The sequence below is a fragment of the Gekko japonicus genome, unplaced genomic scaffold (genome assembly GCF_001447785.1).
Source record: "Gekko japonicus isolate JY-2015 unplaced genomic scaffold, Gekko_japonicus_V1.1 scaffold1469, whole genome shotgun sequence".
Classification (NCBI taxonomy): Eukaryota; Metazoa; Chordata; class Lepidosauria; order Squamata; family Gekkonidae; genus Gekko; species Gekko japonicus.
The window spans coordinates 117,803-134,148 of NW_015163133.1; the positions used below are offsets into that span (position 1 = coordinate 117,803).

A 16,346-nucleotide genomic window follows, 5' to 3' on the forward strand; every position below is an offset into this window, starting at 1 on the left:
TCCTCTTCATTTTCTGCCATTAGAGTGGTATCGTCTGCATATCTGATGTTGTTTTCCCCAGCAATCTTAAATCTGGCTTGTGATTATCCAGGCCGGCATTTCTCATGATGTACTCTGCATATAAATTAAATAACCAGGTGACAATATACATCCTTTTCTTATTCTCAACCAATCAGTTGTTCCATATCCGGTTCTAACCAATGTTCCCTCTAAGTTGTGGAGTTTTGTGTGCAAAAATTCTACTTTGTGAGCTGCTGGCATTAAAGTTGTGAGTGAGCGATTTGGCTACTGCATAAATTAGTTTGCTCTGGAGCCCTCCTTCCTGAGCTAAGGCAAAAATGTGTGAGCCGGAGGCTAAAAAACTGTGAGCTAGCTCACACTAACTCAGCTTAGAGGGAACACTGGTTCTAACAGTCACTTCTTGACCCTTTTACAGGTTTCGCAGGAGACATGTGAGGTGGTCTGGTACTCCCATCTTTAAGGACTTGCCACAGTTTGTTGTGATCCACACAGTCAAAGGCTTTAGCATAGTCAATGAAGCAGAAGTAGATGTTTTTCTGGTACTCCCTTGCTTTTTCCATAATCCAGTGGATGTTGGATTCCCTCTTGTTCTCTTATAAAAGCATCCTCCATTATTATACCATATTTCTAATCTATTTATAAAAATGCTGTCCTGAACATTTCTGTTTTGCCCATTCTGCAAAATAAAAGAACTGCAGGGGCCTGCCTGACCTCCTCAGATAGGCTGTTTTACAAGGTGGGAACTGCTGCAGAGAAGGCGCATAAATGATAAGGGTAGATCTTACCCATCAGATGAGTGATGCTGTTGGGCAGAGCATTAGCGGAAGAGGCGGCCTTAGAGGTCTGAGGACCACAGGCCATTAAAGGCTTAACAAGTGATAACCAGGTGGGTAGCAGTGCCGGTCTGAAGCAGCGGAACAAAAGTTGAGTCCAGTAGCACCTTTAAGAACAGCAAAGTTTTATTCAAGGTGTAAGCTCTTGTGTGCAAACACACTTCAGACTGTTTGAAGAAGTGTGCATGCACACAAAATCTTATACCTTGAGTAAAACGTTGTTGGTCTTAACGATGCCCCTGGACTCAGCCTTTGTTCTAGGTGATAACCAGTATCTTGAATTGGACCCAGGAACTGATTAGTAACCAGTGGAGTGACTGCACAAGGGATGTGATGTGCAAGTTCCTCCCCACACACAGGAGTGACCAGGCTGCATGGGGGTTCTGCACCAACTGGAATTTCTAAGTTGATTTTATGGGCAGACCCCCCCCCCCATGCAGAGTGAATTTAAGGAGCTGAAAATAGGGAAATCCCCAGACTTTGGTGGTTTCCCTTCTGAACTTTTGAAAATGAACCCCATAAATATGGTGTCAAACTCGGCTCTTGTTTGCCATGATTATTGCTGTTCTTTGACTCTTTGGTTCTGTGTGCCTTCGGTCGTTCTGGTAGGGGGAAGGGTGTATGGGAGTCTGTGAGTGTGGAGATGTGAAAGCAGCTTTGCAAAAGTGCGCACTGGCTTGCAAGGGTGTTAAGCGGGGGTCTCCCTCTCTGGGAAGTATGCATGCTTGACCTTGAATGGCAGACGCTGCTAGATACTAAGCTTGCAGGTTCTGGGGGAGGGCTAACAGGGCATCTTCGATTTAGGTGGGTGTGGTATCCTCTTATTTGGGAAGACTGGTTTTCACTTTATATGTGTTCTTTTTGTAAACTTGGTATTTTCTGCTGCCACCAGGAATTTAAGGAATTCCAAACTTTCTCTCCTTTGCTTCTGGTAGTGTGACCCAGAGATTTTCAGGGATCTATGTGGTCCAGAGGAAAGATAGAGCTAAATTCTAGGATAAACTTGAACTAAAGATGATTTATTGAAATATGGTTGGTTATTCTGTAACTGTTTGGGAATACCTGGTGTTGCACAAGCTTTTATTCATTTCAGACAAGGAGGTGGCTGCCATCAAACTAGCCCTTATGGCTTGAAGGCACTGGCTGGAGGGGGCAAGAGTGCTGTTTGAAGTGTGGACAGACAAAAATTTGGAGGCGTTATGCACACCCAGGCGCCTGAATGCTAAGCAACTCTGCTGAGTGGAGATTTTCTCTAAATTTTGGTTTACCTTCCAGCACCTCCCTGGGAAGTCAAGCTCTCTGGCTGATGCACTATCCTGCCTCCCGCAACATGACAGCCAGTGGGAAGAAGACTGTGACTGGTCTGAACCCGGAGCTGGGTACCCACGTACGGGTACAGGCTCTGATAGACTTGGGGTGTGGTTGAGACTTAGCTGACACATTCTCCAAGCAGGCACACTTTATTCCTTGCACACAACTGCCCTTGGCCAAGTCACTAGCCAAGCTTTTTATGCACCACATCGTCTGGCTGTATTCCATTCCCCGCAAGATCATTTCGGACAGGGGATCGCAGTTCCTTGCTAAATTCTGGAAGGAGCTGCTGCGGGTGTTGGGCATTGAACAAGGTCTCGGCAACTCCTATCACCCAGAGATGAATGGGCAGACTGATAGGGTGAATCAAGTGGTAGAATAATTCTGCCGGTGCTTCACCAATTACCAGCAGGACAACTAGGTCAACCTCCTCCCTCACGCAGAATATAGTTATAATAACTCAGTACACATTTCCACTGGCCTCTCCCCTTTTAAGGCTGTGCACGGGTATGAAAGAGCCCCTCTCCCCACGGTGACTACCCAGGAGCCCAAACCGGGAGACTTGCAATCGTGGAGGGGGGACCTAAAATATCGATGGTCCGCAATCCAAGAGACTCTGAGAAAGGCCAAAGAGGACTACAAAAAGCAAGCTGATAAAGGGAGGGCTCCTGAATGGAACTTGCAGCCTGGGGGCTCAGTGTATCTCTCAACAAAAAATCTGGGAGGAAATTGGGGTGGAAATATATTGGCCCATTCAAAGTGTTGAAAGTCTTGAACAAAGTGGCTGTAGAACTACCCTGAGTCAGTGTGAGCCAGCTCACAGTTTTTTAGCCTCCGGCTCACACATTTTTGTCCTAGCTCAGGAAGGAGGGCTCCAGAACAAACTAAATTATGCAGGAGCCAAATTGCTCGCTCACAACTTTATTGCAAGTAGCTCACAAAGTAGAATTTTTGTTCACAAGACTCCACAGCTTAGAGGGAACATTGCCCAAGACTCTAAAGCATATTCACCCTGTATTTCATTTCAGTCTGCTAAAAAAGGATCCGGGCCCGAACAAATGGAAACCTCGTCCAGCTGCCCCACCTCCTCTGATGATAGATGGTGAACCCCACCACAAAGTAGAAGAGATCCTTGATTCTAAGTTGAAAAGAAACCTACTGTACTATTTAATCAAATGGAAGGACTTTGAAGAATAGCATAATGAGTGGGTGAAATGTACACATGTTAGAGCCCCCTCTCTAACCTGTGCATTCCATAACAAATACCCTCACAAATCGAAGGGGAAAGAGGTCTTGGGTGGGCAGTATGTCAGGCCCCTTATGCATTGTACAGCTTGCCTGCCATTGAGAGAGGAGGTTCCTCTCTCTTTGATGCGCCAGAGGCTTGTCACCTTAGTGGGGCCAAATGCCCTGGCTTCTCAAATGTCTGTTGTTCTGTTTTTCTTGCTATGTAGAGGCTACGTGTCTGAGGGGGGGTAGGGCAACTTTTAGTTTTGGCAGGAGGGATGCTCTGGGAGAGGTATGTGCTTAGTGGGGGAGCAGTTGACTATTAATTCTGGCAGGCAAATACCGTGGGGTGATTGGGTCCTGATCTTTAGTGCTTTTACTTGAACCCACAATAGCTGTAACCTTCGCGCGTTCAACTTCAGTCCTAACAATAGCTCATGTCCAGTACAGTATCTGTCAAAGTCTCAATAAAGTTAGCTTTCTTCAAAGGGACTGGTGTTGAGAACTGATTTAACCAGGATCTTGACGCTTGATATCGTTTAGAGGGCTGTTGTCCAAATAATAATGAATATGTCTTGGCAACACAAACTTCAGAAACGTGTGCGCGCCTGTGTGTCTTGCTATCATTAACAGCCTTGGTCAGTTTTTCAAACGGAAGCCTGGGGCTTCCTTCATTGAATCAATCTGTATTTTTCCTACCGCCTTCAACTTTTCCTAGCGTTTTCTTTTCCAGTGAGTCTTCTAATGGTGTGACCAAAGTACAACAGCCTCAACTTCGTCATGTTAGCTTCTAGCAAGAATTCAGGCTTCATTCCAAGCAGCACTCACTCATGAATCATTCAGAAGGCGATCCCCCCCCAACCATCATGTTTTCTCAGCAGTGTGTATACCATTAAAAGAATGCAGGTTTAATCACATTCTTTTTCAAAACAGTTTCATAACCCAACTAGATTGTCTAAACTGACTAAATGGTTGTTTCTACAAATCTTAAGGTTTCACAAAACAGAAATATATTTATTCATTATATAATAGTGAAGAGAGAGGAGCAAGACCCGGGCCAAGCTTAGATTCAAGAGTGTCCTGTATATTCAGAACTGAACTAATGATGGGGTTGGTTGTTACCAGTTTTCTTTGATTCCCGAAGAAATCTCTCAGATTTATACCATCCATAAGTGAAGCCTCCAACAGTATAATGTCCTTATTATCACACTGATACCAATCAAATGTCTCTGCCAACCTAGAGGCCATATAATTTAATAGAGGGTACCCCAGTCCTCTATCCTTTATCAATTGAGCATGTCAGAACTGACATCACCACCTGTGGAAGTTTCTCTGCCCAGACAAACACTCCCAGGTTAGGAGAATAGAGGTTTTTACTAGCGAGGATATAGTATTCTAAAAATAGCGTTCTTGGTAAGACATTAGTCTGAACAGTAGCAGGCTTGCCCTTCCAGGGGAGAGGATGTGGTTTCTGAACAGCGAATCATCTTTAGCATCTCTAATCATTTTATTATGACTGTCTTGTACAGTAAAATAGAGGACATGAGCATATTGATGACAGCCTCCAACAAAACCACAAATTAGCTGTACCCTTTTCTGAGAAGTGTACAGGAAACCAATCACAGCTCTCCAGGTCCTGATTGCATTCATACTAGATCACCACTTGGGGCTGTGTTTGATGACAGTTTAGAAACTTAAGCAGCAAGGCTGTTTACTGGCACAGCATAGGGAACTCATCTCGTCCGCTCTAGGAGAATTTCATTGGTTGCCAATCAGTTTCATCCTTTAGTTCAAAGTACCAGTTATTACTTTTAAAGCCCTAACCAACCCAAGAGCAAGTATTTGAAGGACTGCCGGTTTCCATGCAAATGCATATTTTAGGACTCTGCTGCTGTTTTCCTATTGCAGTCATTGCTGTTATTCGGACAGTAGCTTATGCTGTGGCTACGTAATAATCATCTACATCTTTATAGCCCACTTTTCTCCTGACCAGTGTGCCAAACTCGGGCCTTGTTTGCCATATGGGTTTCTTAACTGCCAGTCTGACTTTGGCTCTGTATGCTTATCATCCTGTTTCCTTCTGGCTGGCCCTTGAGGGGGGAGCATGTGAGTGTGCATCTGTGGAATGTAACCCTATGCTTGCAGGTGTTGGAGAAGGGCTAATGGTGCACAGTAGATTTTGGCGGGCTGGATGTATTGGTATGATTGGACTGGTCGATACCGGGTAAATTGGTGGAAACCATTATTAAGGAAAGAATTAGTAGGCACATAGATGAACAAAACCTATTGAGGCAGACTCAACATGGGTTCTGTAAGGGAAGATCTTGCCTCAGTAACCTGTTAGTGTTCTTTGAGGGGGTGAACAAACATGTGGACAAGGGGGATCCAATAGATATTGTTTACCTTGACTTCCAGAAAGCTTTTGATAAAGTTCCTCATCAAAGGCTCCTAAGTAAGCTCAAAAATCATGGGATAAAAGGACAAGTCCTTTTATGGATCAAAAACTGGCTAATTAATAGAAAACAGAGAGTGAGTATAAATGGGCAGTTCTCTCAGTGGAGGGGGGTAAGCAGTGGGCTACCGCAGGGATCAGTACTTGGTCCACTGCTTTTTAACTTGTTTATTAATGATTTGGAGTTGGGAGTAAGCAGTGAAGTGGCTAAATTTGCGGATGATACGAAGTTGTTCAGGGTGGTGAAAACCAGTGAGGATTGTGAGGCACTCTAAAGGGATCTGTCAAAGATGGGCGAGTGGGCGTCAACATGGCAAATGGGATTCAATGTGGCCAAGTGCAAGGTGATGCACATTGGAGCCAAAAATCCTAAATATAAATACACGTTGATGGGGTCTGAACTGGCAGAGACTGATCAAGAGAGAGATCTTGGAGTTGTAGTAGATAACTCACTGAAAATGTCGAGACAGTGTGTGACTGCAATAAAGAAGGCCAATGCTATGCTGGGGATTATTAGGAAGGGTATTGAAAACAGATCAGCCAATATAATAATGCCCCTATATAAATCAATGGTGAGACCTCATTTGGAATACTGTGTGCAGTTCTGGGCACCACACCTTAAAAAGGATATTATAGCTTTGGAAAAAGTGCAGAAAAGGGCAACTCGAATGATAAAAGGGTTGGAACACTTTCCCTATGAGGAAAGGTTAAGGCGCTTAGGGCTCTTTAGCTTGGAGAAATGACGACTGAGGGGTGACATGATTGAGGTTTATAAGATTATGCATGGGAAAGAGCAGGTAGAGAAAGAGGTACTCTTCTCCCTTTCTCACAATACAAGAACTCGTGGGCACTCCATGAAATTGCTGAGCCGTCGGGTTAGAACGGATAAAAGGAAGTACTTCTTCACCCAGAGTGATTAACACTTGGAATTCACTGCCACAGGAGGTGGTGGCAGCTACAAGCATGGACGGCTTCAAAAGGGAATTAGATAAGCATATGGAGCAGAGGTCCATCAGTAGCTATTAGCCACAAGGTATAGATAGGGACTCTGGAGCAAGTGATGCTCTGTCATCTTGGTGCTTGGGGGGCTCAACAGTGGGATGGCTTCTAATGTCCTGGCCCCACTGCTGGACCTCCTGATGGCACTGGTATTTCTGGCCACTGTGGGATACAGAGTGTTGGACTGGATGGGCCTTTGGCCTGATCCAACATTGGCATCTCTTATGTTCTTATGGGGGGTGTCTGTTTGAATTATGTATAATATGAGAACTGCTGCCAAGGGAGTTAGTTCTGACACAGATCGTCCACGCTTGAAACCTCTTTATTTCTCAATAAACAAATCACTGCCAAGAGAGTTGTTGGGAGTGAGTTTTGTTCAAGACCTGACACAGTGGGACTCAAAGTAGTAGGGAGTTTTTAAATTGTTTTGATGTGCTCTATTTTATTAATGTTAATTTGGAAGCTCATTTTGACTAAGAGTGCAGCATATATATCCCTTTCCATTGCTAGTGACTTTGATAACTTTAAATTAATATAATCATTGGGAATAAGTCTATTAGCAGCTAAAGAAAATCTCTTTAGGGGAACTTCCTCTTCCTGCTTGCAGGCTTCTCAGAGGCCTTTGGCCATTCACTGAAACTGAACGCTGAACTAGATGGCCCATTTGTCTTATCTTAGGCGCTCTGTGTTTTTTCAAAAGTGTAAAGGGAAAACTCCATGTTTTAATAAAATTTTCATGTTGGCTTTGTAAGCTTACAAAGTGACAGGGGAAATTGAGAGCTTGTAATCTTGGGGTTCCTAGACAACTTCTGATGCAACTGATTAAAAGATCTGAATTGGTGGCAAGCAGTACCCTCAATTGCTGAAGATGATTTTTCATGGTTACGAGTTTGACCTGAAAGACTACTGTGGCTTCTCTTTGTAGCTGTTCTTAGAGTGGCTGGGTCCTTACAGAAGAGCACGGAAGTCATGAGGGCCATGCAGAACTTAGTGAAGATACCTGAAATTCAGGCTACAATGAGAGAATTGTCCAAAGAAATGATGAAGGTAAGTGTAGCAGCTTCTTCGTTCTTCTTGTATAATCTGGAAACAGATTATAGCAAAAGAAGGGGTGTTAGCTGTGGGGCAGTACTTACTTCAGAGCATGTCTCCTCTGCTTGTCTTCTCTTCCAGTTGTGGCTGCTTGAACATCCCTTCCTGGCATTTGTTTTCCCTTTTCTGTGTGGCTTTTATAGATAACAAGTGGGGACCCACAAGGACTTGCGGGAGGCATCCCACTTCCACCTCTCCCACTAGTTCCTCTTTCCCGCCCTTTCCTGAAAGCCCCCATAGTTTTCCCCCTTTCCTGTGTCCTCTCCTTCTACAGTTGCCAACCTCCAGGTGGGGGCTGGGGATCTCCTGGTATCACAATGTATCTCCCAACTACAGAGATCAATTCCTCTTAGGGTTGCCAGATAGAGGTTGGGAAACCCCTGGATATTTGGGGGGATATTTGGCGGTGGAACCTTGGGAGGGTGAGGTTTGGGGAGGGAAGCAACCTCAGCAAGGTATAGTGTCATTAAGTCCATCCTCCAAAGCAGCCATTTTCTCCAGGGGAACTGATCTCTGTCATCTGGAGAGCAGTTGTAATTCCAGGTGATCTCCAGCCCCCACCTGGATGTTGGCAATGCTAGTTCCCCTGGAGTAAATGGCTGCTTTGGAGGATGGAGTTTATGGCATTATATGCCCTCCTCAAACACACCATCCCCAGGCTCCCCCGCAAAAAGAATTTTCTAGGACTTTCCTAGCCTCTTTCCTTCCTCCTGGCAATCCCCCCCCCCACATGATCTCCCTGCTTCAGCTACATGTATTATTTGTATTCATTCATACCCCACCTTTCTCCACAGTGGGGACCAAGCAGCTGGCAGTTTTCTTTTCTCCACCTTTTTATCCTGTGAGGTAGATTAGGGTGAAAGTCTGTGACTGGTTCAGAACTACCCACTGAGCTTCCACAGCAAGATGATGGGGATTTGAACTTGGGTCTCACAGACCCTATTCTGAAACTCTGACCACTACACCAGATGGTTTTCGTAGGGTGGCTGCTGTTGAACGTGTTACTGTTGAAAGTGGTCCAGGCCTAATTAGGTCACACCAGTCAGGTGGTATCAAGTCACCCAGAGGTTGCTTCCAGGCCTAGGGTTGCCAACCTCCAGGTGGGACCTGGAAACATCCCAGAATCACAACTGGAATCCAGACAACAAAGATATGTCCCTCTGGAGAAAATGACTGCTTTGAAGGGTGGACGCTGTGGCATGAGGCCTCTCTCCTCCCCATCACAGCCCTCCTTAGACTCTACCACAAAATCTCCAGGAATTTCTCAAACTGGAGTTGGCAACCCTGGGCCCAGATCTGGCCACAAAGACTCCTCCCTCAAAGGCCAAAAAAGGCATGGAAAGGGCCCTGCCCTTGCTTCTTACTGACAGAACCCAGCCTAGGATACTGTGGTTGCCTAGAGACAGCCACTGAGGAAATCTGTTGCTTAAAGCAACAGATTCTCCTTTTATAATTTTTTATTGTTTAAAATGCCTAGTGTTGTTTTAGATGTCACATTTTTCTGCAAACCTGGGCCCCTTTTCAGGTTTGTAGAAAAATCTATCTTGCACATTCACAGTTCAATCACCAGTAAGTATCCAAAGATATCCCAACTTTGCTATTAGAATATAAGATATAATGCAGATGATTAGAGCAGTCCAAGCTATGGCTGAGAAAGAGGCCAGATTTCCGGAAAGAACTATATTGTCCTGTTCTTTGTATATGAAACATCTTGTCTGCTAGCATCTTCATCTTAATTCCTTCAGGCAGGTATTATAGAAGAGATGCTGGAGGATACTTTTGAAAGCATGGAGGATCAAGAGGACATGGAAGAGGAGGCAGAGATGGAAGTTGATAAAATTTTGTTTGAAATCACAGCTGGTAAGTATGAGAGTGTACGTGTGTATGAACGTGTGTGTGTTTCTGTTAGTGCCTAGTCCTCTCCTTTCTTTACAGTGCCATTGCTCTGTTAGACTTCAGTGTGGCAGGTAGTGCTGAGTCAATGAGAGCACCAGGTGCTGTACGCTGTTGAGTAGCCATCGGTAGACCTTCAGAGGAATCTGAACGTCACTTTCATGACTCACTAGGCCTGCCTGGGAGGGATGTTCTGGAGCACATATGAATTCTATTGGATCGGTAAAAACTGTGTCGTAATAGTAAGCAATGGGAGTAAGCAGTGAAGTGGCTAAATTTGCAGATGATACGAAGTTGTTCAGGGTGGTGAAAACCAGGGAGGATTGTGAGGCACTCCAAAGGGATCTGTCAAGGATGGGCAAGTGGGCGTCAACGTGGCAAATGGGGTTCAATGTGGCCAAGTGCAAGGTGATGCACATTGGAGCCAAAAATCCTAAATATAAATTCACATTGATGGGGTCTGAACTGGCAGAGACTGATCAAGAGAGAGATCTTGGAGTTGTAGTAGATAACTCACTGAAAATGTCAAGACAGCGTGTGACTGCAATAAAAAAGGCCAATGCTATGCTTGGGATTATTAGGAAGGGTATTGAAAACAGATCAGCCAATATCTTAATGCCCCTTTATAAATCAATGGTGCGACCTCATTTGGAATACTGTGTGCAGTTCTGGTCACCACACCTCAAAAAGGATATTATAGCTTTGGAAAAAGTGCAGAAAAGGGCAACTCGAATGATAAAAGGGTTGGAACACTTTCCCTATGAAGAAAGGTTAAAGAGCTTAGGGCTCTTTAGCTTGGAGAAACGACGACTGAGGGGTGACATGATCGAGGTTTATAAGATTATGCATGGGATAGAGGAGGTACTTTTCTCCCTTTCTCAAAATACAAGAACTTGTGGGCACTCAATGAAATTGCTGAGTGGTCGGGTTAGAATGGATAAAAGGAAGTACTTCTTCACCCAAAGAGTGATTCACACATGGAACTCACTGCCACAGGAAGTGGTGGGTGCTACAAGCATGGACGGCTTCAAAAGGGAATTAGATAAGCATATGGAGAAGAGGTCCATGGCTATTAGCCACAAGGTATAGATAGGGACGGGGGGGGAAGTGATTCTCTGTCTTCTTGGTGCTTGGGTGGGGGGGGGTCAACAGTGGGAGGGCTTCTAATGTCCTGGCCCCACTGCTGGACCTCCTGATGGCACCTGGTAGTTTTGGCCACTGTGTGACAGAGTTTTAGACTGGATGGGCCTTTGGCCTGATCCAACATTGGCATCTCTTATGTTCTTATGTTAAAATGTTGAATTTGCCTTGGGCGCAGACAGAAATTTACTACACCCTTGAATATGTGCAGTTAAAGTCTCTTATGTTCTCTTTAGCCTAAAGAGACACGAGGAAAGTTCTCTGTTGGTTGCTAGCTTCCCTCCAGTCCTGTAGTTGATCATAGAATCATAGAGTGGGAAGGGACCTCCAGGGTCATCTAGTCCAACCCCCTGCATAATGCAGGAAATTCACAAATACCTCCCCCTCCACATTCACAGTAACCAATGTTCCACACCCAGAAGATGACAAAAAACCTCCAGGATCCCTGGCCAAACTGGCCTTTAGAAAAATTGCTTCCTGACCCCAAAGTGGCAATCAGCATTTCCCTGGGCGCATAAGATAAGCACTGAGGCAACCCTTCCTGCCCTCCCTCTCATGAGCTGCCTAAGTTCACACAATCAGCATTGCTGTCAGATGGCCATCTAGCCTCTGTTTGAAAACCTCCAAAGGAGAGCCCATCACCTCCTAAGGAAGCCTGTTCCACTGAGGAACCGTCTGAACTGTCAGGAAGTTCTTCCTAATGTTTAACCAAAAAATCCTCTTATTTAATTTCAACCCGTTGGTTTTGGTCCAACATTCTGGGGCAACAGAAAACAGCTCCACATCATCCTCTATATGACAGCTCTTCAAATACTTGAAGATGGTTAGCATATCAACTCTCAGTCGTCTCCTCTCCAGGCTAAACATACCCAAATCCTTCAACCTTTTCCTCATAGGACTTGGTCTCCAGACCCCTAACCATCTTCTTTGCTCTCTTCTGGACACATTCCAGCTTATCTATGTCCTTCTTAAATTGTGGCAACCAAAACTGAACAAAATAAGGTCAAACCAGAGCAAAGTCACTTCACATGATCTGGACACTGTACTTCTGTCGATACAGCCCAAAATTGCATTTGCCTTTTTAGCAACCGCATCACACTGCTGACCCCTAGATCCTTTTCGCACATACTACTGCCAAGACAAGTCTCCCCCAACCTATAATTATGCATTTGATTTTTCCTACCTGGAGAACTTTACATTTATCCCCATTAAATTCATTTTATTTGTTTTAGCACAGTTTACCAGCCTGTCAAAATCATCCTGTATCTTTGTCTTCTACCATATTTGCTACCCCTCCCAATTTAGTATCATCTGCAAATTTAATAAGCAATGCCTCTATCCCTTCATCCAAATCATTGATAAAGATGTTGAACAAAACCGGTCCCAAGACAGATCCTTGAGGCACATTCACAAGCACTCTTTGGGTGCGATCTGTCAACCAGTTACAGATCCACCTAACAGTCATAGGATCCAATCCACATTTTACCAATTTGTCAAAAAGAATATTATGTGGAACCTTACCAAAAGCCTTAGTGAAATCCTGATAAACTATGTCTACAGCATTCCCCTCATCCAGCAAAGTAGTAACTTTCTCAAAAAAGGACTTGTTCTTGAGAAACCTGTGCTGGCTCTTAGTAGTCACAGCCGTCCTTTCTAAATGCTCAAGGACTGTCTGTTTGATGATTTGTTCTAAAACTTTCCCAGGTTTAGATATCAAGCTGACAGGTCGGTAGTTCCCCGGATCCTCCTTTTCCCCCTTCTTGAAGATGGGGACAACATTTGCCCCCCTCCAGTCTTCTGGCGTCTCACCTGTTTGCCAAGAATTCTAAAAAATAATGGACATAGGGTCAGAAATTACATCTGCAAGTTGTTTTAGTACCCTTGGATGCCATTCATCTGGCCCCGAGGACTTCGTTTCATTTAATGAAACTACCCCTATGCCAGTTCTAGGCTGCAGCTCCCTTCCCTCATGATGTGTTGCTTTTGCCATCTTGAGCACTGTTTCCCTCACAAGAGAAGACTCAGGAAAAGTAGGAATTGAGCGGTTCTGCCCTCTCTTCATCACGTGTTACCATTTAACTTTCCTGTCCCCGCAATGGGCCTACCGTGTCCTTGCTCCTTTTTCTTACTTTGAACATAAGAACCCTTTTTTTTTTAGCATCTCTCGCTAGCCTAAGCTTATACTGAGCTTTAGCTTTCCTAACATTCTCTCTGCAAGCCCTGGTCATTTGTTTATATTCATCCTTGGTTATAAGGGCCTCCGTCCACTTTCTGAATGAGTCTTTTTTATTTCTCAAGTCTTTAGAAAGCTGTTTCTGGAGCCACCTTGGCTTCTTTAGGCTCTTCCCATTTTTCCTTCTCATAGGAAGCGTTTGTGGTTGTGCCTTCAGTATTTCGCTTTTGAGAAACTCCCGTCCCTCTTGAGCTCCCTTCTCCTGAAGTATTTCTGACCAGGGGATTCTACCCAGCATAACTTTTAAGTTTGTCAAAATTTGCTTTCCTGAAGTCCAACCTATATGACTACGTACAGCTTTTACCTTCCCCAAGACTGTAAATCCCAAAATTACATTGGTCACTACTACCCAGGGTGCCCACTACTCTCACCTTGTCAACCAGTTCTTCCCTGTTGGTAAGAAGCAAGTCCAAGATAGCAGATCCCCTTGTTTCCCTCTCCACTTTCTGGAAAATGAAGTTGTCAGAAAGACAAGTCATGAATTTATTGGACCTTTCATTTTTAGCAGAGTTGGAGTTCCAACAGATATCCAGGTAATTGATGTCTCCCATGACCACCATGTCCCATCTCTTTGAGAACTTTGTAATCTGTTCTAGGAGTATCTCATCTAAATCCTCTGCCTGGCTTGGTGGTCTATAGCAGACCCCCCACCACCATAATATCACTATTACTTCTTACTCCTTTTATTTTTACCCAGAGACTCTCAACTAGACTATTCATGTATTTCCTCCTAAGTATATACCTCCCTTACATATAATGCCGCTCCTCTGCCCTTCCTTATTAGTCTGTCCCATTTAAATGAGTTATACCCCTCAGTCCTAATGTTCCAATTTTGAGTGTCATCCTACCAAGTTTCAGTAATGCCTACTAGGTCATAGTCCCCTTCCTGTATTAGGACTTCAAGTGTTGGTGAAGCTGGTTCATAGAAACAGGAAGACGTTGATATAAAATTGACTGTGTATTTCAGACAGTTAAATTGAAGGTTTGCACAGCACCAGCAGGATTCTGGGTTAACATTTTACTGTATCCTTTCAGTTGTTGATATTTCTCCTTTGTTTCTTTTCAGGAGCCTTAGGTAAAGCACCTGGTAAAGTTACTGATGCCCTTCCAGAGCATGAGCCCGAAGGGGCTACAGCGGCCATTGATGACGATGAAGAAGATATTGAAGCCATGCAGTCACGGTTAGCTACTCTCCGTAGCTAAGAGTAGAACTCCTGTACAGTTTGATTCATTTTCGCCATGGGCTGTTCAGTTATGCCTTTACAATGTAAAACTGCACACACAAGATTTTCCTGTATATATCTTTCTATATGGAATGCAAGTGGTGTGTGGTGTGTGTATATATATATATTCTTTAAAAGCCCCACTTTTGAATCTATGCTTTAATTACTGTCTCTTCAAAATTACTTCTATGGGCTGAGACAGCCAAAATAAGCAGCATTGTGCACATTTCTGAAGTGATACTACTGGACTTTAATAAACAGCTTTGAACATTTTACTGCCAGTGAGCTGATAAATTTCTTTCAGGTAGATGGGTTGACTACATTTACCAGTTTCCAAGAATTTCCTCTACCAAAAGGTATCAAAAATGACAACACAGTTAATTCTATATTAATTCTATATTTTCTGAAATTTCTTTGCCTTTACTGTACAATTCAGAATAAAACTTATAAAACTGTGAATTTATTTCAGTAGAGGCAGTAAGTTGTATTCTCTTTTTTGATCAAAGGAATATAGTTCCTTTGCTGTCTTAAACAATATACTAAAATTTTACCCGGCCTACCATGGCTTTCTGAGATGACTGGTGGAGGCAAGTTAAAGTGCATCCTGCTTTCGGTGACCAAGGAAACACTGCTGCGTTGGTGGGTGCTGAGAGACGAGTCCCTCCGAAGAAACGAGTAGCAGAGCAATTGCTGAAGATCATCAAACCCACAGATAAATATTCCCTCTTGCTTATTCGTGTGGGGATGGATGGCACTGTACCACACAGCCTGGAACATATATGGAACAGTAACAGAAGACTCAGGGCACGGGTTGTTTTTTCCCATCACTTCTTCCTGTGGTTGCACAGGGAGCAGAAACGGCAAGGATAGTGGAAGTGACTAATTTGCTATGTTGGTGATGTCACTGTGGAGGGTTTGGCTTTCTGAACAGTGGGTTGTTATACTCATGGGGGGGGGGACACACGGTCTTCTGGCATGGGATGATGAGCTGCATCTTGCAGCAGCTGGTAGAGTATATTTGATACCAGTCTTGCTTATCTGATTATAAGCAGCTTATTCCTCTCTTTTCTCTAAGTGGGATCTAGGCTGGCCTCTTGTTTTCTGCCTGAGCGCTTTCCCCCCAGTGAGCTCCTGCAAGAGGACCAGGATCTATATAGTATGAGTGTGCAGCTGTGTCTTCTGCCTGTTCTCATGTCTTATTCCCCTCCCAGGAGCCAGGTCCCTTTCAGGTGCGATCTCTCCCCCCGTCTTTCAGTTGGGAGTACATAGGAACCAAAGGACTGCTCTGTAAAGATGCCCTTACTTACTCATCCAACTCAGTGGTGGGTGGCCCTGGGCTGCTGAAGGGGGAGGGGGGGATTTCTGGGTCCCAGCTGGAGGTCCCCTGAGGCCCCAGCATCATTCTCTGTTTGGCCAATACATCTCCATTTGTTTCTTTGTAGCCAGTTTGGTTGTAGTGGTTAAGAGTGGCAGTGGGACTCTAATGTGGGAGAGCCGGGTTTGATTATTCCCCCACTCCTCCTCCTCCCCCGCATGCAGCAGCAGCTGCTGGTGTGACCTTGGGTCAGTCACCAGTTCTCTCGGCGGCAGTCCCCAGGAGAGCTCTGTCTGGGCCCCGCCTCCCTCGCAGGGTGTCTGTCTGTTGTGGGGAGGGGAAGGGGGGGACAAGGGTGGGTTGTGAGCCGCTCTTGAGACTCAGGGCCGGGCTGCAGCCTCTGGCTGAGGTTGGCTGTTTCCAGCGGTCCGTTTCCTCCTTCCCTTTCCCGTTCCCGTTCCCCTCCCCTCAGGTTTTGTTTCCTCAGCCTGACCAGACCTTGCCCGGAGGCGGCAGCCGCCCCGTGAGTGTGGTGCTGCTGCTGTGGTGGGCGATAGGACCCTTTCCTCTGTCCTCAACGCCTTTCCCCCCCCCCCTTCCTCCCCGA

General features: G+C 44.9%; 1 protein-coding gene across 1 annotated transcript in view; it reads left to right on the forward strand.

Moving 5' to 3' along the window:
* The window catches only part of RNF103 (ring finger protein 103), a 60,052-nt gene extending 45,578 nt beyond the window's left edge, over positions 1-14,474 (forward strand). The window contains exons 7-9 of the mRNA XM_015406945.1: positions 7,769-7,890; positions 9,681-9,795; positions 14,268-14,474. Coding sequence (XP_015262431.1) covers positions 7,769-7,890; positions 9,681-9,795; positions 14,268-14,404 — 374 coding nt within the window. The 3' untranslated portion in view covers positions 14,405-14,474. The remainder of the gene's footprint in view (positions 1-7,768; positions 7,891-9,680; positions 9,796-14,267) is intronic.
* Positions 14,475-16,346: the final 1,872 nt, after the last annotated feature.